Source organism: Anabas testudineus, chromosome 3, assembly GCF_900324465.2.
Source record: "Anabas testudineus chromosome 3, fAnaTes1.2, whole genome shotgun sequence".
In the NCBI taxonomy this organism is placed as follows: domain Eukaryota; kingdom Metazoa; phylum Chordata; class Actinopteri; order Anabantiformes; family Anabantidae; genus Anabas; species Anabas testudineus.
Genome location: NC_046612.1, coordinates 13,704,562 through 13,732,229, shown reverse-complemented (window position 1 = coordinate 13,732,229; position 27,668 = coordinate 13,704,562). Strand labels below are relative to the sequence as shown.

General features: G+C 41.0%; 1 protein-coding gene across 1 annotated transcript in view; it reads left to right on the top strand.

The window, feature by feature from the left end:
* fbn1 (fibrillin 1) overlaps window positions 1-27,668 on the top strand; it is a 48,088-nt gene that overhangs the window by 10,636 nt on the left and 9,784 nt on the right. Inside the window, exons 8-50 of the mRNA XM_026379029.1 lie at window positions 39-164; window positions 1,462-1,587; window positions 2,474-2,629; window positions 2,713-3,015; window positions 3,446-3,589; window positions 3,675-3,794; window positions 3,880-4,005; window positions 4,669-4,791; window positions 5,574-5,696; window positions 6,525-6,677; window positions 6,998-7,051; window positions 7,145-7,270; window positions 7,379-7,504; window positions 7,603-7,722; window positions 7,895-8,032; window positions 8,137-8,187; window positions 8,284-8,409; window positions 8,528-8,755; window positions 8,842-8,967; window positions 9,852-9,980; window positions 11,145-11,270; window positions 11,508-11,633; window positions 11,716-11,838; window positions 12,302-12,427; window positions 13,031-13,156; window positions 16,600-16,722; window positions 17,084-17,206; window positions 17,291-17,416; window positions 18,080-18,202; window positions 18,407-18,529; window positions 18,695-18,862; window positions 19,617-19,685; window positions 19,808-19,933; window positions 21,975-22,097; window positions 22,198-22,356; window positions 22,451-22,522; window positions 22,613-22,738; window positions 22,898-23,020; window positions 24,387-24,512; window positions 24,635-24,751; window positions 24,846-24,971; window positions 25,063-25,182; window positions 26,453-26,578. Of these exons, the coding sequence (XP_026234814.1) occupies window positions 39-164; window positions 1,462-1,587; window positions 2,474-2,629; window positions 2,713-3,015; window positions 3,446-3,589; window positions 3,675-3,794; window positions 3,880-4,005; window positions 4,669-4,791; window positions 5,574-5,696; window positions 6,525-6,677; window positions 6,998-7,051; window positions 7,145-7,270; window positions 7,379-7,504; window positions 7,603-7,722; window positions 7,895-8,032; window positions 8,137-8,187; window positions 8,284-8,409; window positions 8,528-8,755; window positions 8,842-8,967; window positions 9,852-9,980; window positions 11,145-11,270; window positions 11,508-11,633; window positions 11,716-11,838; window positions 12,302-12,427; window positions 13,031-13,156; window positions 16,600-16,722; window positions 17,084-17,206; window positions 17,291-17,416; window positions 18,080-18,202; window positions 18,407-18,529; window positions 18,695-18,862; window positions 19,617-19,685; window positions 19,808-19,933; window positions 21,975-22,097; window positions 22,198-22,356; window positions 22,451-22,522; window positions 22,613-22,738; window positions 22,898-23,020; window positions 24,387-24,512; window positions 24,635-24,751; window positions 24,846-24,971; window positions 25,063-25,182; window positions 26,453-26,578 (5,550 nt within the window). The remainder of the gene's footprint in view (window positions 1-38; window positions 165-1,461; window positions 1,588-2,473; window positions 2,630-2,712; window positions 3,016-3,445; window positions 3,590-3,674; window positions 3,795-3,879; window positions 4,006-4,668; window positions 4,792-5,573; window positions 5,697-6,524; window positions 6,678-6,997; window positions 7,052-7,144; window positions 7,271-7,378; window positions 7,505-7,602; window positions 7,723-7,894; window positions 8,033-8,136; window positions 8,188-8,283; window positions 8,410-8,527; window positions 8,756-8,841; window positions 8,968-9,851; window positions 9,981-11,144; window positions 11,271-11,507; window positions 11,634-11,715; window positions 11,839-12,301; window positions 12,428-13,030; window positions 13,157-16,599; window positions 16,723-17,083; window positions 17,207-17,290; window positions 17,417-18,079; window positions 18,203-18,406; window positions 18,530-18,694; window positions 18,863-19,616; window positions 19,686-19,807; window positions 19,934-21,974; window positions 22,098-22,197; window positions 22,357-22,450; window positions 22,523-22,612; window positions 22,739-22,897; window positions 23,021-24,386; window positions 24,513-24,634; window positions 24,752-24,845; window positions 24,972-25,062; window positions 25,183-26,452; window positions 26,579-27,668) is intronic.

Sequence of the window (27,668 nt, the reverse complement as noted above, 5' to 3'; positions counted from 1 at the left end):
GTTAGAACGTGTAGTTATTGTATTCTCTTTTTGTACAGATGTGGATGAGTGCCAGGCCATACCCGGCATCTGTCAGGGAGGAAACTGTATTAACACAGTAGGATCTTTTGAATGTAAATGCCCTGCTGGGCACAAGTTCAACGAGGTCTCACAAAAATGTGAAGGTAAGAATAAAGCTAGCAGCCGTCATATTAAAACTGACATTTCCGAAATTCAGTCTTAGCTTGAATGAAAGAGTAGACTAAAAAAAATACTTTAAAAGTTCCCTATTAACAATATGAAGTAGAATTAAAAGCCACATCCGTCTAGATGTGGTAAACGTCATCTCACTTGTGGTATTCTGATTATTACGTTGTGGGAAAGACCACACATAAGCCACTTTGCCCTTCCCTTGAAATAAGTTTAATTAAACCAAAGTAGCACTCAGCCTTCTCTCAGTAATTCTCTAGAAACACTTTTGAAGCTTGAAAGAAAAGCAGATTTAATTTGTTTTTGTCCATATGTGTGTTAAATACAGATTAAACACTTTCTAAAAGACAGCTTCTTTTTTTTTTTTTTTTTTACAAATGAAATTTATAAGTATTCATACACTCACAGGTGTTGCTGCTATAAACTTGCCTTGGTCTGGTATTTTAACTCTGTGTCACTTATGTGAATTACTGTCTCTTGTAGCCACAGTGGCCACTGTTCAGAGAAAGTTAATTAGTCTTTTAATATAGCTTCTCACACAGGTATGGCAATACAGGATTAAAATCAGGAGAAAGTCGGTGAGGATTCTGTCCACATGTAGGCCTTTTATCTCTCAGCTGATCAATCTTTTCTTTATAACTGTGGCCATTGGGAGACTAAAGATTTTTTTTATTTCTGAATGTCTGAAAGTCTTTAATAATAACATTCCTTTCTCTGCATCACTTCTATATTTCCACAATTAAAGAGCAATTATCCTGTGTAAGATATTGGCTCATTAAGACATGAATAAGACAATTTCCAGACCAAGTCACTGAGCAGGGGTTTGTGGCACTCATTTGCAGAATAAAATATGTGATATTTTACGCCCAGAAATAATTGCCGGAAAACTTCTGGTCTGTGTAAAAGACATTTTCAAATGATTCTACAATGTGTTTCTTAACACACTTTTGGTGGTTAACGGTGCTAACAGAAGAGCAGCTTCAGAGGCCCCTGGATTTAATATCCCATGTCAGTGCTTTATTTCCATTGTGATTGCCAACATGTGCTCTAGTCACTCTTGAAACTGTTTACATTTCCAGTTCATTTTCAACGTAATAGCCTTTATTAGCACTTAGGATTACCACGATGTGTTTAGCAAAATTGAGCAAACAGGAAGCAAGACATACGTGATCATTTTTGTCATTTCCTCTCCTCTCCTCTCCTCTCCTCTCCTCTCCTCTCCTCTCCTCTCCTCTCCTCTCCTCTTCTCTCCTCTTCTCTCCTCCTGTTTAGATCTGGATGAGTGTTCAAACATCGTAGGTCTCTGTGGTATTGGTGAATGTTCAAATACTGTTGGCAGCTTTTTCTGCAAGTGTCCACAGGGGTATCACACCTCTTTGGATGGATCCAGGTGTATAGGTGAGTGCTTTGTCACACATGTGTTACACCTCTCCCAAGGATAATGGACAGCCTTATTTGCTTTGGTTCACCATTACCCAGACATGAAAAAAAAAATGGCCTTATTATCTGGTGTTTTCCCCAATTTGGGTTCTCGCTGCCACTGAAGGCAGAAAAAGCTCAAATCTGTCCAGTATTGTAGCCGGTACGATGTAGGCCAGGAGCCACAAGTCTTTAATTCCACAATACTGAGCTAGTTTAATGGAAGTAGTTTTTAAAACTGAGGAGGAGACGTGATGAAAGAAGTAATGTGAACTCTTCTTGTGCTCAGGTGACTTTGTATTTTACGTCATGGTTGTGAGGTTTGAAGTGTGCATCTTTCAGTTCAGTTTGCATAAACAGTGAAGTGTGTGTGTTCCTGGAGGCTGGTAACAGTGTGTATATACACACTACATACATATACATACACACACGATCGCCAGAAAAGTCTGCGAAGCTTGCAGGTTTAGTTTAGTTTGACTCAAAACAGACTAGAGAGGATTTTGGGCCAGAATAGTCCATTGGATGGACTGCACACACACACACAAACACACACTCACTCACGTTACCCCCAGGAGAGGATGTTTGTGAGGAAGGAATGTCTGAGTCTCCAGAAAACTACTGCACCAAACATTTTAGTCTGTTTCCCACACAACAAAACTCTAACATTAACAGCTCCAGCTCCTTTAGGGCTCGAGTAGTTTTTGTCCAACTAATTTGACGCTTGCTTCACATTTTGTCCAATTGAAATACGCTGGATGAGCTGTGTGTTGACACAATACATTATATGAACTGAGGACTGATGGGAAATGATGGGAAATCCGAAGCAGTGATGGTTTAACTGACTCCATGCTGTGCTGTCTCCCAGATGCTCGTGGTGGGTTATGTTATGCTAGCCTGCTGAATGACCGTTGCGCCAACGAAAACTCGCAGCTGTTGACCAAAATGCAGTGCTGCTGTGACAGTGGGCGTTGCTGGTCTGATGGATCGTCCCATCCACAAATCTGCCCCTTTCGTGGAACAGGTTGGGTCACTCTCCATCACATGGCTTGTCTCAGCTTTAGATACAAAGCTAACGCTCTGTTGTTTTTAATGGGCTCATTTTAGATGAGTATAAGACTCTGTGCTTCCTACCTGATGGGAATGGTGGACTGCCAATACCTGCTCGTGTCCCAGGGGTCCCTGACCCACCCAGCATCTACCCAGTTCCTTATCCTGGTCAACCTCCCATCCGGTTTCCAGGCAGTGGACCGGGTCAGACTCCAGGACAAATCCCAGGACAAATCCCAGGACAAATCCCAGGACAAATCCCAGGACAAATCCCAGGACAAATTCCAGGACAAATCCCAGGACAAACTCCAGGGCAAACCCCTGCACAACCATTTCCATTTCCAAGACCATATTTACCTGGTATGCTTCTACTTTCTACTTGGTTCACACTCTAAAATGTCCTGTGCCATAAGAGCGTGTAACTCAAACTTTCTGCTCTGACTCAGTGAGTGTTGCAATACTCTGTCTTTTGAGCGACAACAACCCACACCCTCTAGCTAATAAACTACATGTTAACGATGGAAAACTTTAACTAGGTTAAGACCCATATTTTACACTGATGCAGTACAGCTTGTACCATTTGGCTTTTTGTGTGAAAGAAAATATTCTCACATTTGCAGTTCAGTGATGTTAAATGTAAAGCTTAAAAAGAAGAAGATAATTTAACCTGTTGTTCTACTTTACAGCATGTGTATTAAAGGTACTTGGTACTGAACAAAGGTATTCCAGTGGATTTGTCATTATATCATTTTATGATTTATTGTCATGTTCATTGAAATGTTTTTATTAGATGTCCAAGCCCAGAATGTCACCAACGTGTGCCAGGCCTACCGTAACCTCTGCCTGAACGGCAGGTGCATCCCAATGCCAGTCATTGGATATCGATGTGAATGCAACATGGGTTTCAGGCTGGATGGCAGAGGGGAGTGCATCGGTAAGTGTGGATCAAGTTTTCTTAATATTAAGTTTAAACTATTTGAATTTGAAGACACTTTTTGAGCCTTGTGTTTGCTGTTCAGATAAGGATGAATGTGAGGGAAACCCATGTGCACATGGAGAATGTTTGAACACCCCAGGGTCTTACATCTGCCAATGTCCTGTTGGATTCCAGTCAACTGCAACCAGGACAGAGTGCCGAGGTCACACACACACATACACACACATATGCATACACTCATAATTTAAGAGGATGTATGTGTTTACTGTGCCCTTTGTTTCTGCCAGATCTGGATGAATGTGTGGCCAATGGTCGTATCTGCAACAATGGCCGCTGTGTGAACACCGAGGGCAGCTTCCACTGTGTCTGCAATGCAGGATTTGAAATTACAGCAGATGGAAAAAACTGTAAAGGTCTGTCAGATTCTGATGTCTCCATTTATGTAGTAGAGACATTTTCAATGGGTGGCTCCCTATAATAACCAAAGTATGTGTAATGTTTATCTTTATTGGCCCGTGGATTTGTTGGAAGTGGTGATTTAATTCCAGTGTGTGTTGGAGGTATGAAGGATGCAGGGTTTCACATGATCATTGTGGTTTTGTTTGTTTCACCCCACTGACTACAAAATCCGTACTTTTTATATTACCACCAACCTTTGTATTAATGACTCATTATTTATATTTATAAATATATAAATCATGTATGTATTTCTAATCCTGACTGTATCAATTTATCTCTATTTATTATTTAAGTTTGCTGTAAAGTCTTCAAAACTTTCTCCCACTTTGGATTGGGTGGAGTGGGCTGAATTCCATTATTTCTGAAACTTTATGAACTAACCATCTGAGTTCACGAGAACAACTGGTCTTGATTATATGATATCATGTCTCCATCCTCTTACTAACAGAGGACACCCTGGCCTTTTTGAAACTGCTATGAACAGTTTGACTTAAAACAACATCAAACGACATCATTTTGTACAAACGAGTCCTAAACCAACTAGTCTTTCTTTGTTAGCTTCATATTTATCTTCTGGACTAAAACATACACACATTTCTGTTTCTGTTCATCCACAGACCAAGATGAGTGTCTGATTAGGAACATGTGCCTCAATGGACTGTGTATCAATGAAGATGGCAGCTTTAAATGCATTTGTAAACCTGGATTCCTACTTGACAGCAGTGGACGCATGTGTGTAGGTGGGTTGTCGTCAGATCACATATCTCTATATTCTGTTGTTCACCGGCTCCAGTCCCAGAACATATTTTGAGTTGTTTTTTCGACCTGCATTTTCAGCTAGCTTGGAAATTGGCTTCACTTCTGGCATGTTAAAGTGCTATTATGTGAGTCTTAGCACACACTGCAAAAATCCCCCTAAAAGCCTTGGAAAAATCCCTCAGCATCCTGACAGGCCAACTGGGCGTGTGGATAGTTGGGGCACACCTATTCAGAGTATTAAGTAGTAAGAGTACAGAGACTCAGCCTTCTCCTGAAGGTGGCAAATCACACCACAAAATGCATGCAACCAATGTTTCGTCATGTGTGGTATGGAACACAGTACACCATCAAACAAATAAAACATTAATCTGGTATTAAGGCAAATCTGCAGCAAGTCAACAAATGCTTCTCATGTATTAAAATGAGACACTCAGAGACACAGCATTACAAATAAATAGTAAAGTCGGGTGTAACGGGGCCTGGGACACACCCAGAAAGAACACACACACATGATTTCCCCAAGGGGATTAATAAAGTATTCATTATTATACACACAGTAATGTGTACATACACGTACTGTACTTTCACTGTCTTTCTACCTACAAGTCCTCAAGTTCTCTTCTGGGATTAATAAAGTTTATCTTATCTAATGTTTTCTTAGTTGAGACCATAGCACTTCTGCTTTAAGTTTAATAGATTCTATCCTCTCGTGATTGATTTTATAAGGTGTATGAAGTAAATGTTTTGCTGTATCTGTTTCTAGACATTGATGAGTGTGAAACTCCAGGCATGTGTATGAATGGCCATTGTGTCAACACGGAAGGATCTTTCCGCTGTGACTGTATGGCTGGAATGGCAGTGGGCCTGGATGGACGGGTCTGTGTTGGTGAGTAAATGCACTGTAGCTGTAGCTTTGTGCTCATTTTGGAAACTACCACAGTAATATTACAGTTTTATAACCAGCAATCCCCTTACAGCACATGTGCTCAGGATTTTAGTTAACACTTGTATAGATTTGGTGTTCATCAACTGTCTTATCCCAACTATGATTGAATCGTCTTAACCAGATTGAACCAATAAAGTACAATATGCATTTTCAAAACAATCAAAACTGAATGTTACCAATCAGAGAATACCCTCTTTTAACCTTTTCAAACAGATTTGCTTGCTCTAAATCATGTGTGAACTTGATAACAATCGCAAAAAAAAAAAAAAAAAAAACTGCAATCAAATAATGTGGTTCCAACTTGTGTTAATAGATTTTGTTTGATTAAGAAAATAATTGCCTGTATGATCTGATTTTGGAGTTGTTGGATGAGCTGCTGGCTGTGTTTTAATAGGGATTAGCAATTTTCAAGATTTCACACGCAATTTAGTACTGGCTATTTGGGATCTCTGTAATTCAGGCCCTTAATGACTTATTATCAATGTTCCCACATTTCCCAAAATTACATTTCTTTGTGTATTGTATGAGAAGCATTGAAATGCTGTTGTTGGGTCTGGGTGAGTTTTTGCAGGATGATATCAGTGCAGGAGAATGTCTCAAATCCCTGGATATTACGGAAAAAGAAAAGCCATTTGTTTTGCCAATGTTGTTGTTTATTGGAGCCATGGACTCTTGTCTCCCTTTCTTTGTCTTTCCCCATGTCTCCAGCCACTTTCCAGATTTCTTTCCTCATGTGTTTCTCTGTCTGTTTTGTTTTGCCCCAAACAGACACACATATGCGCAGTTCGTGCTATGGTGGCTACAAGCGAGGGCAGTGTGTGAGGCCTTTATTTGGAGCTGTGACCAAGTCGGAGTGCTGCTGTGCCAGCACAGAGTACGCCTATGGAGAGCCCTGCCAACCCTGCCCACCACAAAGCTCTGGTACAGATATTCAAGTCATTCCACCCTTTACACATATGGAGCCACCTCCTGCTGACTGACACACACACAGACACACACAGTTTAATTCAAAACACACCTATCAAAGTCAGAATTAGTTAGGATTACCCATTTGTCCTGACAGTTAACGTCACTGTATCGAAAGATGCTGGAGCTGTACCACTTTTAGAATAGGGTTTTATAGACATGTAGACTAAATGAAATGCATAATGACTGAGCTTTTAGCAAATGTGATATTTTCTTAAATGCTGTTTATTTCTTCTATTATCAATCAAACCGTACTGTTTGTGTTTTTTCTGCAGCTGAGTTTCTGGCATTGTGCCCTAATGGCATCGGCATAACTAGCGACTCAAGAGGTAAACTTGTCTCTCCAGTATCAAAAACACAGATCGTGCAGAGTTTCTTTTTTCCTGCTCTGATATTTAACAGTTTATTCTTTGCCTTCTCAGATATTAATGAGTGTGCCCTTGACCCTGATATCTGCCAGAATGGAGTGTGTGAGAACATGCTGAGGACATACAAATGTACCTGCAATGAAGGCTTTGAGGTAGACCTCACAGGGAAAAGCTGCGTCGGTAGGTGAACGGCTCATTAATGCACTCGTCCTCGATCATACTCAGTCATGACATCAAAAGCTAGTGTCAGTAAAGTCATCACGTCTCTCTGTCTGTGTTTTTCCTCAGATATTGATGAATGCCTGATGAACACCCTGTTGTGTGATAATGGTCTATGCAGGAATACACCAGGCAGTTTCACCTGTCAGTGTCCAAAAGGATACCTCTTTGATCCTGATACAGATGTGTGCGAAGGTCAGACACTCATTTATTCAGTTGCACAGTAAAATTTTTCTCCATTTATATCAAGTTAAGAAAATAGTAAAAAAAACAATCTGGTTGTTTTGTGACAGATGTGGATGAGTGTGTCTCTAGTCCCTGTATTAATGGAGAATGTAAGAACAGTAAAGGATCCTTTGCATGTACGTGTTCACTGGGCAGTTCACTGGACAACTCTGGACTGGAGTGTATAGGTGAGCATTGTGTTGTTTGGATTTAATACCATTACCAAAACATACTAAAAAGCATATGAAAGAAAGTCACGTTTTATTTATTCTAACCTCATGGATCTATATACATTCATTTAGTTTTTCTAACAGATAACTATACTATCTATAGTAACTATAAGACTTGTGTCATGAACAGAGACAACTAAGAGCACCTGCTGGTTGAAGATAGTGAATAATCGGTGTGAGGTCAACATTAATGGGGCTACATTAAAGTCCCACTGCTGCGCCACACTGGGAGAAGCCTGGAACAGTCCGTGTGCCAAATGTGAAAAAGGTGAAATAATGATCAATAATTAAAAACAGGAAGTGATTTAGTAAATCACTTTCTACTTTTGCCAAAAAGCTTCATTGGTGGAATTATCTGCCCTCTTTTTCCAGATCCAATCTGTAGTAAAGGCTTCGCTAGGGTGAGAGGAAACGTCTGTGAAGGTGAGGCCTTCTTTTATTCCACACAGAGCCAGAATTCAGACTTTAATTTATGCGAAACACTGAACGTGTTTTTTTAATTTCTCTGCTGACTCTCAGATGTGGATGAGTGTCAAGTGTTTCCTGGAGTGTGCATCAATGGCAAGTGCGTCAACACACCAGGCTCCTTTTTCTGTCAGTGCCCTCCAGGAATGACTGTTGATGTCAGCGGCAGAACATGCATTGGTGGGTTCTGAGATTATATATATGTTCATTGGGATGTTTTCTTTTGCACTTCAATGTCATATTCTATATATATATAGTATGTAAATTATATGTCTCTGTATGTGTTTGTGACTTGTAGACCTGCGTACGGAGCAGTGTTACCTCACCCATGAAGATGAACGCTGTGGGACCCCTATTCAGGGGAGACACCGTGTGGATGCTTGCTGCTGCTCAGTTGGCATGGCCTGGGGCCCTGAATGTGATGAATGCCCAGAGAAAGGCACTCCAGAATATGCCCAGCTCTGTCCTCGGGGCCCAGGCTTCTCACACAGGGGCGACATTGTCAACGGCAGACCCTTCCTCAAAGGTATCAAACCATCCACAGACTGCATAGACTGCCTGTGGCGTTTCATGGTAATTTACCTGTTTATCTCTCTCTTCTCTGTACCTTAGATATAAATGAGTGCAGGATGATAAACACCCTGTGCTCAAATGGGAGGTGCAGAAACACCATCGGCAGCTTTCGTTGTCGCTGTGATAATGGCTACGCTCTGGACTCTGACGAGAGGAACTGCACAGGTCAGTCACTGAACAAAGAAATGAATCAACAATTTAATAATATTTTAAATTGTAAACATTACTTGGTTCCAGATTCTCAAACATGGGGATTTGCTGTGAATTGAAAATGTTGGGTTTTCAGCAGTTTCACCAGTTTTGGGCAGTTTGACCCACATGAATCTTCACATTTTGTCTGTAAAATGTGCTTAACATCAGTTATTTCACCGTCATTATATCTGTACTAGTCTAGCCATTCTTCATCATCGTCCCCCTCTCCGAATCCTTGTGCCAGCCCTAATTACAGTAAAGTAGTGTAAAGCCATTGCCTACATCCAACTCATTCGGTCTAATGGGTGTCTGGCTGCTTTGGATTTGTTGGAGCTGGTCCCTGAAGTCTGGTTAGCTGCTCTCCTGCTCTGATTAAATGTGCACAGATCATTTTATGTTTAAATGCCAATGCCATTACTTTGTTCTGAAATAATTTATAGGCTTCTTGTAAGTAAGTGATATCTGGGACCTTTTAACCCCGTGAATGAGTCTTTGCGTCAAGTGTTTCAGAAGGTGCATTCGAATCAAAAGGGATTAGGTCTTTAGATTTAGACAGACTGGAAGGATCTGCTTGAAGAGCTACGTCTGCCTAAATCATCCTTTAATTCACCTCTTAATCTTGTTTTATGGTTTTTCTTTCATGTACTGCAAGTTTTGTTAGATATACTTTGGCTTTGATGCTGTGTTTGCCTAACATTTATATTCTTTTCATAGCTTTACTGCTTTTACTCCTGATCTGTGTTGTATTAATTACTACATTGAAAATCTTTACAATAGTACAGAATACAAAACATTTTTTATTGTGTTTTTTAAACTCTTCTTTATAATAAAAACTTTTTTATTCCTTTTTTTTATAGACATCGATGAGTGCCGCATCTCTCCAGACCTGTGTGGACAGGGCAGGTGTGTCAACACACCAGGAGATTTTGAATGCGAGTGCTTTGAAGGGTATGAGAGCGGCTTCATGATGATGAAAAACTGCATGGGTAAGTTGAGAATCCTCTGAATCCAAATACTGGCAGACACTAAGAAAAAACATGCAACAAATCACCTCTTCGGCTTGATATGATTTGGTTCATTTACATGCAGAGACAGCACATTTTCCTTTGAAAACAGTTTAGTCTGTAAGGACGAGTGAGAAACTTGATCTCTCTCAAACAGCCTGGTAAACTTGTAGAATCTGAGAGCGGAGAGGTTTGCCAACCACTAAAAAATCTCCAAATACAGCATAGGGAAAGCCTGCCACACAGCCTTCATCCCAGTCACGATCCAGCCTTCTCTATGCTCCCTTTTGGGCCATAAGCTCTGGATGAGGTGTTTAGGTTAACATGCCAGACCTCGAACTCGCTGTTTAGAAGGTTGATGTAATCTGAAATTTGCAGACTGCCTGTATTTGTATGTATATGTGCATGTGTGTGTGAGAGAGGGAGAGTTAAACTGAAACTTTATTGAAATCCTAATGGGGTGTTGAGGAAGTCTAGTCTGTGCGGCCCAAGCTTCGTCACAATCACTTTGCGACGCCCCACGAGTCTTAAAGATAATTATAACTTATAATTACATACAGTACTTGACCTACATGTGAGGGACACATGATCAGCTACCCAGCAAAATGTTTTTATGTACTGTATGTATGTTTTTTACTTCTATGTTCTGCATCTGTGTAAATACTTAATGATCTATTTCTGTTCTGGTCGGCCACTGACTGTTTGATTCTTGGGAGAAACTGTACGCACACAGCCTCAATACTTTTATTGGCCTAAAGCCACCATTAGAGTAAAATTGGCAAGACGCAATTCACTTGCTTGGTGTGGCAAGAAAAGCAGCTGAGACTGGACATAATGTGGGCAGGATTGCAGTCATGAGCTGTTGGTTCTGCCTGGGCTCACATGCTAACAAAAATAACCCCAAACTCTTTATTTTTGTAACTGTCAATCTCAGTTCTTAACATCTTAACATCATTGCCGGCAATGAAGCTAGTATTAAGTGGTAAATGGCATCATGGAGTTAATGATTTCACTAATTTGCAGCCCACCAGAGCTTACATAAAAACTGGACACTTCACCACTTTCAGTTCAAGGCCAAGTGTGATGAACCCTAACACTGAATATCTCTATTTCCTGTGTGTTGTACATGGTTGTGTTCTTCTTCAGACATTGATGAGTGTGAGAGGAACCCTCTGCTGTGTCGTGGGGGTGATTGTGTTAACACGGAGGGCAGTTTCCAGTGTATTTGCCCCGAAGGACACGAGATTGCACCTGATGGTTCAGCCTGTCTTGGTAAGTCATCAGAGAGGAGAGCGGAGCTCTATCTCGCCAAACTCTCCCATGTTTCGTTTATAGCATTGAGCTGATCATACTTTATTCACTAGGTGTCATTCTGATGCTGGTTTTTACTGAACATTGATTAAAAACATGCAACTTGTACCTTTAGCTTTAAACATTAAAGGTTTATCCTTACTGATTTGATTCAAAATAAAATCGTAGGAATTTGCTAACTTCTTTTTTCGCCCTCAGATATCAATGAATGTGAGTTGAGTGACAGACTGTGCAGGAACGGCCAATGTGTCAATATGGTGGGACGCTACCAGTGCACCTGTAACACAGGATACAAATCCACTGAGAACAGACTGGAATGTGTGGGTAGGTACTGAACATGTGACGATTTACAGATTATTTAGTTTTATGTCTCCAGCATGTATCAGTGTGTTTTTCTGCCCCTCAGACATCGATGAGTGTACCATTGAGAACGGTGGCTGTGAGAATTTCTGCACCAACTCTGAGGGTAGCTACGAGTGTAGCTGCCACAGTGGATACGCCCTCATGCCTGATCTGAGAAGCTGCACTGGTAAGTAGCTGTTTATTTAGTCCATCATTCTATCATATCTAATTCTTTATTCTCAGTTTATGTGAAGCAATAGGAACGTCTGAAATTTACATGTACAATAAGTTTCATTTGTCAGTTTTACGTTTCACTTTGGGTATACATTGCACATACAGTAGCACAAATATACTTCAAAGGTTTTAGATAGCTCTAATTTAAGACTAGGGATAAAGCAGCATGCTAAACTATTTTGTATAGTAGACTGCTGTAATTTAACTGGCAATTGTTTAAAGGAAACATACACTAGTCGACAGAGGACTATAGTAAGAATCTGGGAATTAATTTAAGAGCATTTCTGGCTGAGAAGCTGTTCATGTTGGAGAAAGCAGGTTTTATGGGTAGTCTGTGCTGTAAACTACTTTCTCTTTACTTAGACTTTGTCTGCTGCAGTTTTCTTTATGATTTGCCTCATGTCTTCAATCTTCAGACATCGATGAGTGTGAGGAGAGTCCAGACATCTGTGATGGAGGCCAGTGTACCAACACCCCAGGGACCTACCAGTGTTTGTGCTTTGATGGCTTCATGTCATCTGAGGATATGAAGACCTGCCTGGGTAATGGATGCACATTTTATGCCTAAAATAAAACACTGTAGCTACACTCTCTGCAGCGCTGCGCTTATTAAATCCCAGGGCTTCTCAGAGATTTACTGAAACAATGTAATGGTCGGCTTAAAGGTTATCCAAGATGAGTCATGAGAATAAGACCTAATGACGCCGACCTATGAGTCTGAGTGTGAGAGAACTGAGAGTAATGTTGTTGTTGATTTATACGAGAGTGAACATTGTGTTAGTTTGGTTGAGCAGGGAGGAATGCGTGACATTTAGACGTCTGGTTCTAGTGAGTGAGAAAACAAAATCCTGACATCAGTGACGTACCAACTTCTGAATAAGTCTGCACAAACACATACTCTCTTATTGCTGCATTTTATTAAAAGTAAACACATTTAAAGCCTCAGTATAGTTCATGATGTAATTCTCTGGCGAATCACATAATTTATTACAGCTTATCAAAATCTGTTTGTCAGAGCAAATCAACAAATTAGCTAATTCAATTGTATTCATTGTCATAACGTTATGTTTTACTGTAGTTGTGTATAGCACATTAACATTCTTGCTCCATCTCTGTTTTCACCCTGCTCTTCCCTCTCTGTCTAGATGTGGATGAGTGCGACCTGAACCAAAACATCTGTCTGAGTGGGAACTGTGAGAACACTAAGGGATCCTTCATCTGTCACTGCGAGCTGGGATACTCTGTACGCAAGGGAACCACAGGCTGCACAGGTGAGTGAAACAAACCTACACACATAAGCACGTTTCTGCGTGGACTGGTGTGAAGGGATGGTGAGTCGGTAGGAGGCTGCTGCCGATGAAGTGGTGAAGGCGAGTTTCCTGTTTGTGTGTGCGGTTTTGTCATATCCAGCGAATGTAAGCTGAAGAGAGAGGTGAGAAATGAGAGGATGCAAGGAAAATGTCTTGCTAACCAGAAGCAGCTCTGACATGACTCACCCTCATTCAAGAGCTCCTGTCTGACTTGATGAGAAACATGTTCAGAAACACACACACACACACACACACACACACACACACACACACACACACACACACGGTATGTTAACTCACACACACATGCACCAGCAGTAACAGCAGCAGGGGCAGTGAGATCACTATCTTCCGTCAGATGTATGCATCACATGGCACCTTTGTTTATTCCTTTGTTGCTCTTTCATTAAGATCGGTTAAACATTACGTGATGTTTGGAAGAGGTCTGCTGCATGTAATCACCTGTAACGGCTCCAGAACATATAAATACAAAGTCCATCCGGCCAGTAGAATCTCTTGCTATTTTGGATTTGCTTCTCATCTAGCTGAAGCTAAGTCTGATTTATAAGGCCACTTAAGGAGTTTGGGAATGAGGACTAGTTAAGAGTTTGGCCAATGATGTTAACGGGCCTCTTTTCTGTGATCACAACGAGTCAGACAAACACAGTCAGCAGCAGTACGTCACATACAGAACTCTCAGACACAAATAAACTGGAGTGTCATTTAAACCCCCATGATCACCTTTTTACATACACAAACTAAGACACACACACACACCCACACACACTTCTGCTCATTCTAATCCCATTAAAACGTCCATACAGTACTTGGATTGCACCGAAGCAGACGGTTCTGATTCACAGGTTTGGAATTTTAACTTGGGAAATCAAGACGCTAATTCCTCTCAGACAAGCAGGATGTCTTGTTACAGACAAGTGAACAAAACCAAAAACAGATTCCTTTCCAACAGATTCAGACAAAAATGCATAAGAAATCAGTTGTCATTGTCAAATTGCCTTATGTGAGCAGGTTGGTATGCCTGGACTAAATCTTCTTGCATGTGTGAGGGTTAATGAGTGAGTGTTGCTCTCAGACCCAGATCTGATCCAGCTGTTGATGAAGCTACCCACAAAAATGATTTCAATTTTTATATCATAAAACTGAGAGCTGAGGCCTTGAGCTACATCAGAGGTGGCCAATCTATTGTTTTCCAACAACACAATTTCAATATCCAAGCTAAAGTGCAAGCAGTAGTAGCCTAAAAATGTACTCCATTTCAAATAACTCTTGACCCATACACTCTGGCACCTGCCACACCTTCCCATGCCCACCACAACATTAAAACCATAACAAGGTAGTGTTGATGTTAATCTGTGTGTGGTAGCACATACTTTGTTATTCTCAAACCAGTGGAAATGGTTGTCAGTGACACTACAAGTAAATAAGGAGAGGAACCCTCAAATCTAAAGATGTGACAATTTAATCTACTAGAAACGGCTTGGATTGGCAGACATACATATTATCTCATGTTCATCAGAGCGTCTCTTTTAAACTTTTTTGTTGTGTACCTGTTACTGCAGGGCCGTGCTTTTAGGAAAGGGATAACAGACAGGCAGTAAGGCAGGCATACAACAAGTGAGACGAGTTAAAACAGTTAAACAGCCAGGTGGGCAGATGTGTAATGCCTTTTTTATCGTTGCTCGGCCCTTCATCTGTCAGGCATTAGGTTAGTTAAATCACACCGCTTCTTTGACACCAGCTGTGGGTGCTGACACGTTTCTCGCATGCAACAACCCCTGTTTTCATTTTACATTTCCACATCAGAATGTGTGCGTTTGTTGTGCTGCGTCTGTCATCAAAGGCTTGTGGGGAAATGATCTTTAATTCCATCTGTAATCCAGGGAGATTTGTTTGCTCCCAGCCCTCATATTAACCCTGTAATCAAATGAAGTGTAAATATACCGTACCCTCTCCTCGTGTAGATTAGAAACCAGCAGCACTAATCTCTAATTGACAGTGTTTTGAATTACTACCTTCACATAGACAGACACACAGAGATGAAGTATGTCCCATTGGCTGAGAAGTACTAACATCTTGATAGCACTACTCCCTTGATGTGCAGACACACACATACACACACACGTACATACTCACTGGCCACTCTATCGTGTTCGCCTGTACAACCTTATGTAATGTATTCAATACAACAGCTCTGCCATAAATTCTCTGTTTTTGTTGAGACTCTCCGAAAGGTGATAACTGTACTGCATCTATTATTGAGGTCATAGTGACCTCAATAATAGATGCCCCCTTTTATTCATCTAGGGTGTAAAAGTAGAATTCCTGGCAGAGCATTGTATTGCGTTGGATTGTACAGGTGTAAATAATATGCACAAACTAAACTACCAATGTACACAGTCTAACAGTCTTATTGTGATGTTTCACTGGGCAATTTTCGCTCAAATTAACAGCCGCCATTGTTGTAGCGCTACACAGGCTTCTTCCATTGTGCCACGGAGTTGATCATGCCATAACTGCCTGAAAAACAAGAGCAATATCCACATTCACTGTGTTTTTTATCATCACTAGTTGCTTCATGGATATCCTTATTGGTTACACCCTACCAATGTAAACAGCTTTGTGGAAAGGGCATTTTAATAGTAGCCAATTTAATTGTTCCCATTAATTGTTTAATTGTCCATTTATTAGGGTCACATTCTATTGGTTAACACATAGTATATAACGAGGTATGTTTATAACCACATCGTCTATTAAGTAGCTCAATATTTCATCTATTGGCAAAGGATATAATTATTATGGTTTTACATTTTTATAGAAATTGTATTTGGGAAAGATTCAGTTTCCAAACCTGACATCTGGGGTGGTGAAAAAAAAAAACAAATATAAAAGAGACTCTATAATGTGCTATTAGAAAAACCTCATATGAGAGGTGCAATTTCTGTGGGTCGGTGAATGTAGAAGGAATTTTTTGCCTACAATAACCTTAAAAATACTAGTTCAGACAGAACAAGACCTTAGCAGTAGGATATCATTCTCATTCTTGGCCTTATTATAGCTCTCTGGACACACTTGCACAATGAAAATCTAGTCTAGCGTCTGGTTTTGGCCATTAAACCTTCACAGGAAGGCTATTACAGTCAGAGATCATGAGAACGTCTCAGTGCCTTCGGCTCTGAAATACAGCTCTCCATGGATGAAGATAGTGAGCCAGAAAGACTTGCTCTTGTCTCCTGCTGCTGTCTTTTATACAATTCAAATCAAGCATCAACTCACCCCACTGTGCCAAGAACTCCACTGGATTCAAAATGCAGACCCAAATCATCAGACCATCAGAGCAGTCCATTTATCTTTTTGTGACTTCTTGTTCGTTTCCTCCTTGTCAGATATTAATGAGTGTGAGATTGGAGCCCATAACTGTGATCCACATGCTACCTGCACCAACACAGCTGGAAGCTTCAAATGCAACTGTGCTCCAGGGTGGATCGGCAACGGCCTCAAATGCAAAGGTAAATGCTCTGTGGGTCAATTTAGATGGTATGTCTAAAGTTGAGGTGAGAAAGTCCCTTTTTTCCCCACACATATGAAAAATGTTACTTTGCTTTGAGTCAAACTGAAAATACGAAAACAACCAAGTACAGCCAGTGCAGCCAAACTCAAATAAACATTAGCCTGTCTCACAGTAGTCCTTTGTACTGTAGACCTCAATAATCCACACCAATGCACTGATTTTAGCTTTAGTCCTTTCTTAGGGTTTTGTTGACAGTGTTAAAAATGTGCAATGTCATCAGTTTTATCATTACTTCAGCATTTTGGTAAAGAGGTTTCCTGCAGAAATGTAATTGCCTTTGGACTGTTGTTGTGTTTCAGACCTGGATGAGTGCTCCAACGGGACACACATGTGCAACAGTAACGCAGACTGTCGCAACACCCAGGGCTCATATCGCTGTGTCTGCAAGGAAGGATTCTCTGGAGATGGATTCTTCTGCTCAGGTCAGACCTAAAAATCAATATCTTATGCTGTTTAAAACAAACATAGTGTGTTTACTGACTGTCTGTGTGTGATCACTACTACAGACACTGATGAGTGTGCAGAGAACGGCAACCTGTGTGAAAGTGGCCATTGTCTGAACCTGCCAGGAGGCTACCGCTGTGAATGTGACATGGGCTTCTACCAGACTCCTGATGGCAAGGCCTGCGAGGGTATGACTACACTGATCAGACCTCCAACTTGGTGTCCACATCCTAACGTATTTTGAGCAACTCATAAAGTTGTGGGGCTTTTTCATCTTCCTGCTTTGGAGGAACAGGAAATCTTAAAATCTCAATCTACAGTACCAATCTAAATAAATGAAAATTGTGATTATTTAGTTAGGCTGTTAATCCTAAAATATTAAGTTGAAGTAAACTTGACTGTAGAGTTAAATTACAAGTTGAAAGACTATATTCCTATTCACTTCACATCAGATGAATGTGATTCGTGCTTCCAGTGATTCAATTGAATTAGCAAACTGACCTCATTGTGCTGATGTATCAAACATCCTGAAATAACCTGTCCAGTCCTCCCTTCCTCAGCTCAAGCAGGACTGGATAGTAATGACTTGTGCAGAGTGTAATGATGTGGAAGAGCACAATTTCATAACCTTGGCTGCTGCTCTGATAGTGTATGTGTGTGTCTGTCTGGCTATGCCTGGGCATTTTTTTTGCCCCAGAACTGTTATTCTTTAGCAGAGGTGAGTGGCCTTCACTTCCTATTGCTGGCTGCAAATTTTCCACCATGATCCCATGATCCACTAATCCCTCACAGCTGGGCCACTCTCTCCCCTCTCTCTTCATCATTTTCTCTCTTTCTCTGTTCATTTACAGACATAGACGAATGTACCTTTGCTGACATCTGTGTCAATGGACACTGTCTGAACATGCCAGGACTTTTTAGATGTGAATGTAACAGTGGTTATGAACTGGATAGGAGTGGAGGCAACTGCACAGGTAAGACTAGCCAACACACCAGTCCAGTGGCCTGAACTGAGAACATTGTGTACAAAGAATGATGCAAAAGGAAGAGATGAACAGCTCTTATATCTGAGATACTAATGAAAGGTCACAGCTCTTCCTTTATGCTAAAAATTAAAATCTGATACTTTGTTGTTGAGATGAAGGGATCGATTTGACTGCTTCGTCCTTCCTTGTCAGATGTCAATGAATGTGCAGACCCGACCGTCTGTATTAATGGAATGTGTGTCAACATCCCTGGAAGCTACCACTGTAATTGCCCGCCAGACTTTGAACTCAGCCCTACTCGGGTGGGCTGTGTAGGTGAGACTCAACAAGTTCTTATGCTGTTTAGACTCTCGAAGTGCACTGAATACATCATTACTACATACAATATTGTTGCAGTCTAGCTTATCTTAATACTGATATGAGGCAACAGCTAGACACACTTGTATACCTGAACACCTGTGCTCATGTATGTGCATACAGACACTCGTTCTGGAAGCTGCTTCCTGGATGTTCGCTCCCGAGGAGATGCATCAGAGAGCCTGGACTGCTCCAATGAGATTGGAGTTGGTGTTTCAAAAGCTTCCTGCTGCTGCTCCCTGGGCCAGGGCTGGGGAAATCCATGTGAATCATGCCCTTCTGTGAACTCAAGTGAGTCAGCCCTTCATTACCAATACTTTCATTGCAGTATGGATAATTATTTTTATATGTCAGTTCAATGACAAGATTTGTGAGTGAGTTTACATAACACACCTACTGGCAGTGACAGTGAGGTTTTACAGCTGACAATTATTGTAAGTTTATGGGCCATCTAGCAAATTTACATAGTAAATCAATCAGTCAGTCAATCAACATCTCTTGGCCTTGATTCCTTTGAAGTGGTTTAGACTTTTTCCTTAACATTTCAACTAGCGGAAACATTAAAACATAACCAAAACGCACATATATGTACAGAGATCTGAATTGGACGTGTGAATAACCTGCTCTGCCAACATACATGCTGCTCTTGTCACACGATGAGTATGTGTTTGCCGTAATTGTTGTTGCTGGTAAAGATGAGACAGCTTTGTGCAACTTACTTGGAAATTGGCAACAGATGGTTCAAAACATTACAGGGGATGACTCATACTTTTCAACTCATACTTCCTTCCTTCTATGACAAGAGCAAAACCTTTTTCTTTTTAGCTCTGTCCGGGCCACTGCGCTCTGTGGATAACTGGGAGATCTTAGGGCTGATCAGAAAAGATAGAACAAAGCGCGTCAGGAAACGAGTCAGTGACCAGAAATGTCTTTTCAGGCACCTGACCAACTGAGCTGTCAAATCTTGCAATAAAACAACCTTGATTGTGGTTTGTGTGTAACTGTTTCTAGTTAATGTTATTTGGTGTGGTATTCTGTGTTATAGCTGAGTACAAAACACTGTGTCCTGGAGGAGAAGGCTTCAGACCAAACCCCATCACAGTCATCTTGGAAGGTCAGACAGCACCATGCTATCATGTTTTTCTGTGAGGTTGCTCTAGTTCACTATTACAGACACTCACACACATGCACACACACACGAAATGCCAATAGATTCTTCCTGTCTCTCTCTGACAGACATCAATGAGTGCCAGGAGTTGCCCGGCTTGTGCCAGGGAGGACAGTGTATCAACACCTTTGGCAGCTTCCAGTGTGAATGTCCAAGAGGTTATGCCCTTAATGAAGAAACCAGAGTCTGTGAAGGTATTTCACATAGGCACACACACTCACACACACACACACACACACACACACACACACACACACACACACACACACACACACACACACACACACACACACATCTCCATGCAGCCCCACAGGCACATACATAACACACAGGTGACCTATTCCTTTCTTGCTATGTCCTGGGATGTTTTAGTAGGAAAGGAAATTGGGTCCATCCGTCAAGTCCTTCATTCAGGAGCACATAAGGAGAGAGAGGAAACTGCTCTGAGAGCAAAAAGATGAAGAAATACTGGACCCTTTTGCCCAATTGATGGCACTATAGCTCATTTTAGCTCGGTATGTGTGTCCTCTAGTTCTCGTCTGTTGCTGGCCCTGCAAAGCTCAGTCAAGATGATGAGACAGCTGAGCTCCTAACTGTGTCCAGAGGAGAAAGACTCTCTGATGTGGTCAGCCCTCTCCTCAGGGAAGTACACAGAGTCCCCTGTAGACAGGCCAGAGATGACAGAGGGAGGGGGAGACAGAGGAATGAAAGATGGTGGAAAAGAGATAAATGAGAAGGGTGTTTAGAAAAGAGAAATGGGAACAGGAGGAGAGCTAAGAGTGAGACAATGACATGTGACTGGCGGTATTTTAATGAGTGTGTGTTTGTTGGCTAGGAGAACTAAAGCATCGTCTGCTCTGTAAAGTCAAGGATTGCACATCCACTATGTCCCTACTCAATCAACAGTTCAACAATCTGGGTTGGAAGGAACAAGCTCTGAGTGGGCTATTGGCAGCGATGCTGGTGGAGATATATCAATAATGGAAAGCCATTACAAAAAACTAAAATAGGTATGAATAGAACATATCAGTGTATAACAGAGAGACAGTTTAACGTCGGGGATCTCATTCTGTCCATTTAGGAAACAGAAGTGACTCATCAGTTTCACCTGCTCTGGTGCCAATGAAAGTAGCAGGTGCAGCGGAGAGAAAACAGCACAACAACCACCAAAAGGGAAATGTTTATCATGTGGTGGCCTCTGCTCATGACCCCTGTCTGATTCTTCACAGGTTTTGTTTTTGTTAGTGTCCTTGTCACTACTGGTGGCATGAGGCAGTACCTGCTTCCCAATCATGTTGCACATCTAATCTACTTACTCAAAGATGGCACTTACATACATGCAGTCAAGAGCAGGGAGGAGATACCAGGAGACTGTTTGTTACATCAGGAGACCTGAACAGGGACAAAGAAGGGACAGGACTGGTATCTGCTCCTCTGTGCATAGGGAGGAGGTGTGTGAGAGACCTACAAAGTGACCTCCAGCAGACTACTTGTGTCCATGTTTCTGACCAGACAGTCAGAAACCGAGGGTGGCACGAAGGCCACACTAAGTACATGTGAGAGGTATAAAAGAGACTGGAGAGTCAAGCATCAAGCATGACTGGTGGTGGGTCAGTGATGGTCTGGGGAGGCATATCCTTCAAAGACTGCATTAAAATTAATGTTAAAGCCAATGGTACCCTGACTGCTGTGAGGTACCAATATGAAATCCTCAGAGTTCCCTGGATAACTAAGACTTTGGCGCCAGTGACTGGCCCTCAGGTTCCCCTGACCTAAATCCAGTTGGACACCTATGGGTGACACTACCAAGTACCACCACAGAGGAGCTCCCTGATGCCCTGATTGAGGCCAGGAGGGTGATTCCCTGGGACATTATTCTCCTACTCATTAGGAGCATGGCCAGACATTGTAGGGAGAGCATACAGGCACAGGCAACTCAGTTTAACCTGTGATTTTAAATAGAGCCCTTGATAGGTTGATGATTTTGGTTTCCCTTGACTCTTGTTGTGTCATTTTGTCTAGTGAAGATTTTCAACTTGAATAAATTGTTTCTCAAGATCCCATTGCCATCAAGTGTTACTTTTTAGGTGTATTTTGCAAACAGGTAGATATCTAGTTGTTTCCATGTATTTTGATCATGATGTATTCCTTATTGCACATATTCCACTATCTTTAGATCACGCATTTACCTTATTAGTTGTGTAGCTAAACTAAACTGCTTCTCTCTGTATGCAGACGTCAATGAGTGTGAACGCCCAGGTATCTGTGGCCCTGGCCAGTGCTACAACACAATTGGGAATTACACCTGTATTTGTCCTGTGGACTACATGCAGATCAATGGAGGGAACAACTGCATGGGTATGTTTGCATCCTCCACACTTCTCTACACTCTGTCAAACAGAAACAGTTTTGACAATTTTGTGTTGACTTTCTTTATTGTTCTTATTAACACAATCAGATATGAGGAAGAGCTACTGCTACAGAAACTTTTATTCCGACAATCGGACATGTGATGGAGAGCTGACCTTCAACATGACTAAAAAGATGTGCTGCTGCTCCTACAACATTGGCCGTGCATGGAATAAACCCTGTGAACAGTGCCCTGTGCCTAGTACTGGTGAGGTCTCATACACAAATAGGCTGGTACACATTTGTTTGGAGAGTATAATGAACTAAAAGTGACCTTTTGTTTTAAAATCATTTCCACTCAGATGAGTTTGCAATCCTTTGTGGCAGTGAGAGACCAGGATATTACATTGACATCACCACTGGACGGGTCATTGGTAGGATTTTTTTTATTCAATGCTTATGTAGAAACAAACTTAGTTGATTTTGTTCTTATCTTGTTACCCTGTCTCTTTCTCATGTGCTAGATATTGATGAGTGCAGGGAGATCCCAGGAGTGTGTGAAAATGGAGTGTGTATCAACATGATTGGCAGCTTTAGGTGTGAGTGCCCCATTGGTTTCATCTACAACGACAAGCTGCTGATTTGCGAAGGTAAGGTGCACACCTTACTCTAGTTCTACTGAAGATGATGACAAAATACAAAATGCAATGAGTGCTTCCTGTGTTTATTAATGATGTCAATTCATCGATTTCAATCAACTAAAACTGTTTATTTTTATATCCTCTCTGTAAAACTGTGCCTATTGTTAGATATTGATGAGTGTCAGAATGGACCCATGTGCCAGCAGAATGCAGCGTGTCTGAACATGCCAGGGAGCTACCGCTGTGAGTGCAAACCTGGATATCGCTTCACCCCCACGGGACAATGTTTAGGTAAGGCTGTGGTGGTGATCAGCTACAATATATGTATATAACAGAAGTAGAAGATGTAAGAAACACGTGGATCATATAGCACATTCTTAGTGTGATGCATATGATTCCTGTATGCTCACCACACCGTACAGCTGTTTACTCAACTCCCATTCACTCTCTGGGTCTTCCTGAAGCCGAATGCTTCCTCAAGCTTTTGCATTGGAACGCAATTATATGTACGAAACAGTTTGAACTGCACATTCTTGCCAGTTATATGCCAAAGATAAAGCACCAGAGGAATCATAATGACAGTCGAGCAGAGAAGGAATTCTTCACGGTGGGCTTGTTATTAAGGAAGAGAGAATGTAAAGCATGTGTTGAACTGTTGAACATGTGCAACAGTGTATCTGAAACATGTTGCTGTCAGTCTAGAGAGTTCTTAGCGATAAGCAAATGTTGAATCAACATCCTGTTTTGCTTCCTGCATTTCATGTGAGCGCTCTGGTAAAAACAAAACAAGGCCAGACTCCGGTTTGTGAAAACTGTAACACTGGTTGGAGACAATTACGGCCGTACATGCATGAATTAAATATAGTGAACCACAGTTATTTGATCCTAAAACACCTAAAATTTAACATTTTTTAAAAAGAATTTTTGCTTTGGTATCTTGCAACATGGACTTTCATCCTACTAGTGATTATTTGCCATTAGCAAATATCTAAATAGTTATAACTGTCATATTAAACTGATTTTGTTTTGCATGGCCAGACTCAACCACCTTCAAGATAATTAAGCTTGACATGTCATCTTTTTGACTAATTATATAAATGTTAATAAATAGTTTTTGTCATTGGCCCAAAGCCTAATGACTGCCCAGAGTTTGGTTTTTGACTCAGTCTCAGCACTCACAATGTTTGATCTCATCATAATAATAATGTCTGAGTAAAGGGAGAAAGCTGTAAAAAGCAGTTCTTTCAGTGTCTCAATATGGCACATCTCAAGCATGGCAGACAGTGGAAGAAGCAAAAATGTTTCAGTTCTAGGATGTCAGGATGCGTGCTCAGAGAATATGTGACTTTTAAAATAAAAATACTTACAATACAAATATGATATGACATAGTCATTAGTCATGTCACAGAAATGTGACATAAATAAAAATAGACTTCACAAAAGTATATTGAGGGTCTTCAATAATTACTCTGTAATACAGTATACTAGTGCTAGAAAGTGAATGTATTCAAATAAATCATCAACTTACTGTACAGTAATTCATCAGGAAAACCTGTATTGTAAACCATGGTTATTATATTTTGCTGCTTTGCACTGAGAGTTTGTTGTTTAACTATGAATTTTACTCAACGTGATCATTGTTTTCCTTCTTTTTCAGATCGCAATGAATGCATTGAGAACCCAGGCATATGCAATCCTGGTCAGTGTATTGACACACTTGGCAGTTACCGTTGTATCTGCCCCAATGGCTTCAAAACCACACGGGACCAGTCAATGTGTATTGGTAAGCTGTGTTGCATCCCATCTATTGTCACTTGTTTTTGACAAGTCATCAGTTTTACTCCACTCATACTGATCACGTTACGCCAGTGAACTCATCACTGCAGTAATATTCTGTGGTTTCAGATGTGGATGAGTGTGAAAGACAACCCTGTGGAAACGGGACCTGTAAGAACACAGTGGGCTCCTACAACTGTCTCTGCTATCCTGGCTTTCAAAACTCACACAACAGCGACTGCATAGGTGCGTGCATCTGTGGATGTGAGTTAGTAAAAGAGGAAAAGCCAGAGAGCTATTGCCTTAATGTGATATACTGTGATGTTTGTGCGTTGATCAGATATTGATGAGTGTTCAACGCAGAGGGGCCTTTGTCGGCACGGGCAGTGTGTGAACACCATTGGCACCTTCCTCTGCGTGTGCGATGACGGCTATGAGCTCTCTCTAGATGGCAGACTGTGTGCAGGTAAGGAACAGCCAAATTTAATTTAGTTATATTCAGAGTGTAATATGAATGTTTTACAGTATGTCCCTTGTATATTCCTTTTTTTTCTCAGATATTAATGAATGTGCAGTGAATCCAGGCACATGTGGTGCAGGAACATGTGTGAATCTGATTGGCTCTTACAGGTGTATGTGTCCAAGTGGCTACTATCTCCACGAGGAAACCTGTGAAGGTACTACTGACTAAAGTCTCTTTCTTCTGCATCATAAAACTTGGAAAATAAAAACATTCTGAGGTGATAGTGCACATAGGTGAATATCATCACTGGCAATGCAGAGAACACCTGTTTAAATGCAACATGCTAACACACATGCTCACATATACAGTGTACAGTGGCAAGAAAAAGTGTATGTGAACCTTTTATATTTTCATGGTTTTCTGCATTAATTTGTCATAAGATGTGATCTGATCTTCATCTAAGTGAAGAGTATTAACACATACAATATGTCTAAAATAATAACATAAAGAAATTCTGATCTTTCATGTCTTTGTTGAGAACAACCATAAACTTAATGACCTCAAAAAAGCAAACTGGAATCAGGTGTTAAGGAAGAAGTAAGAAATAAGAAGAAATAAGTTAAGAAAATCTACCAAGAAGTGGGCGGCCAGTCAAAATGACCCCAAGAACACAACAAACACTCATCATAAAGGTAAAAAGGCAACCCAGAGAGACAGCCAAAGATTTGAAGGCATCATTAGAACTGGCTAACATCTGTGTTCCTAAGTCTACAGTAGGTAAAACATTGAACAACCAGTGTGTCTATTGCAGGACACCATGAAGGAAGCCGCTGCTTATTAATAAGAACAGTGCTGCACGCTTGAAGTTTGCCAAAGAGCTCATTGACACTGCTCAGCAGCAAGAGGTTTTTATAGTTTTATAGTTAGATCATTATTTATGACAAATGAATGAAGAAAATCATGAAATTAAACTTCATACACTGTATAAATGCATAATTACACCAGCTCTCCTGAGGTGTACAGGAAGTAAACAAACTGCTTCCTCACCTCCACCTCTTTTTTAAATGCCCCACTGCTATGCAACACCCCTCTTCTCCCTTTCACACATGGGAGTGGATTCGAGCCAGAACACTTGGATTGTTTATACAGTGGAGCTGATGAAGAGCTATTCGGCAGTCTTCAACACATTCCTGCTTTGCTCTGTTCCTGGAAGCGAGGAGGAACAGCACTCAATTCTCAGCATTGTTAATAGCAGCAGCTACTCATTGTGATGAGTGAACACATGACAGGAAGGCAGCTTCAGATAATAGGCCTTTATCACACTACCAATTAGTAACATTACATTCTCATTTATCACATGTAGGTTCGACAGCAGTTCAAGGCAAAATACAATTCCAGTGAACTACTGCAGGGTTTGAATTCTGCAATTTAAGATTTAGGTGGATTTGATTAAGTGGTTGATGCTATTCCTTTTTCTGTGCCAGATATCGATGAGTGCTCCCAGTCTGCTGAGATCTGTACATCTGGAACCTGCTCCAACACTGAGGGAAGCTTCACTTGCTTGTGTCCTGAAGGTTTCCAGCTCTCTGCTTCTGGGCGCACATGTCTCGGTAATGTGTGTGTGTGTATGTGTGTGTGAGAGAAAAGGAGGAGACAAGGCTGAGAACTATCACATGAAGTTTGAACTGTATTTGTATATGTAGCAATAGTGAAGACTAAGAAGCAGTGAATGGTGTTAAACGTTTAGTTTCCGTCATGATAGCACACTGGGTTCCAGCTGGTTCTGCTGCTGCTGCCTTGACGAGGCCAAGGGTGGCTCGGAACGAACAGATCACTTTTCCATTTCCTCACGTGTGTGTGTGTGTGTATGTGTGTATATGTTTATATACATATGTGTGTTTCCAGGTTGGGTGGGGGTGTGCTGAGTATTCTTTTAGGGTGTTCCCCCTCCAAACACTGAGGCAGTTTTACTGTCCAGTGGTCAAGAGGGTGGAGTATAAACAGGAGGAGCAACATGGGCAGTGAAAGAGATCAAGAAATGCTGTTCCTCTAAGACAACACTTGTCGTTATTAAAAATGATGATAGACGTAAAGACAATAAGGAAAACATTATAACAATGATATTTTTTAAATTTTAATTATATTTAATCTGTTTTATATTATTTCTTTACCCACAAACACGGAATAGCTCATCTCAATAAAGAGAAATAAGGTTTAGATTTCAGGCATTCCGTGAAATAAAGTAGGACGTTTATATGCTATGTTCTTCCTTCTTCAATTTACACCTAACACATAAACATAGAGTGACAGTAGCTCAACATACAGAACATTTTAAAGTCAGCAAACTGACCACCCTATTCAAACTTAAACCACCATCAGGTATTTTACAGACGAGGTAATTGGTAGAGAGAGACAAGGGAAGAGACAAAGTGGGTGACACGCAACATCGGGCTGGAAATATTCCTGGGATATTGCAATAACAGTGCACGGTATGTGTTTCAACCACTAGACCATCAGGATTCCCCAATTAATAGGTTTATAAATTTAATTAGCGGTTTTGCAAAATTCCATAATTATGACCATTAAATGTCTGTCACCACCCTCACCCTCGTCAACTTTGTGTCACCACTGTCAACTTGTTTGGCCAAGTTTTGATTTATTTCAGCGCTTTTTAGATTTTTTGTTTTGTTTATTTGTTTT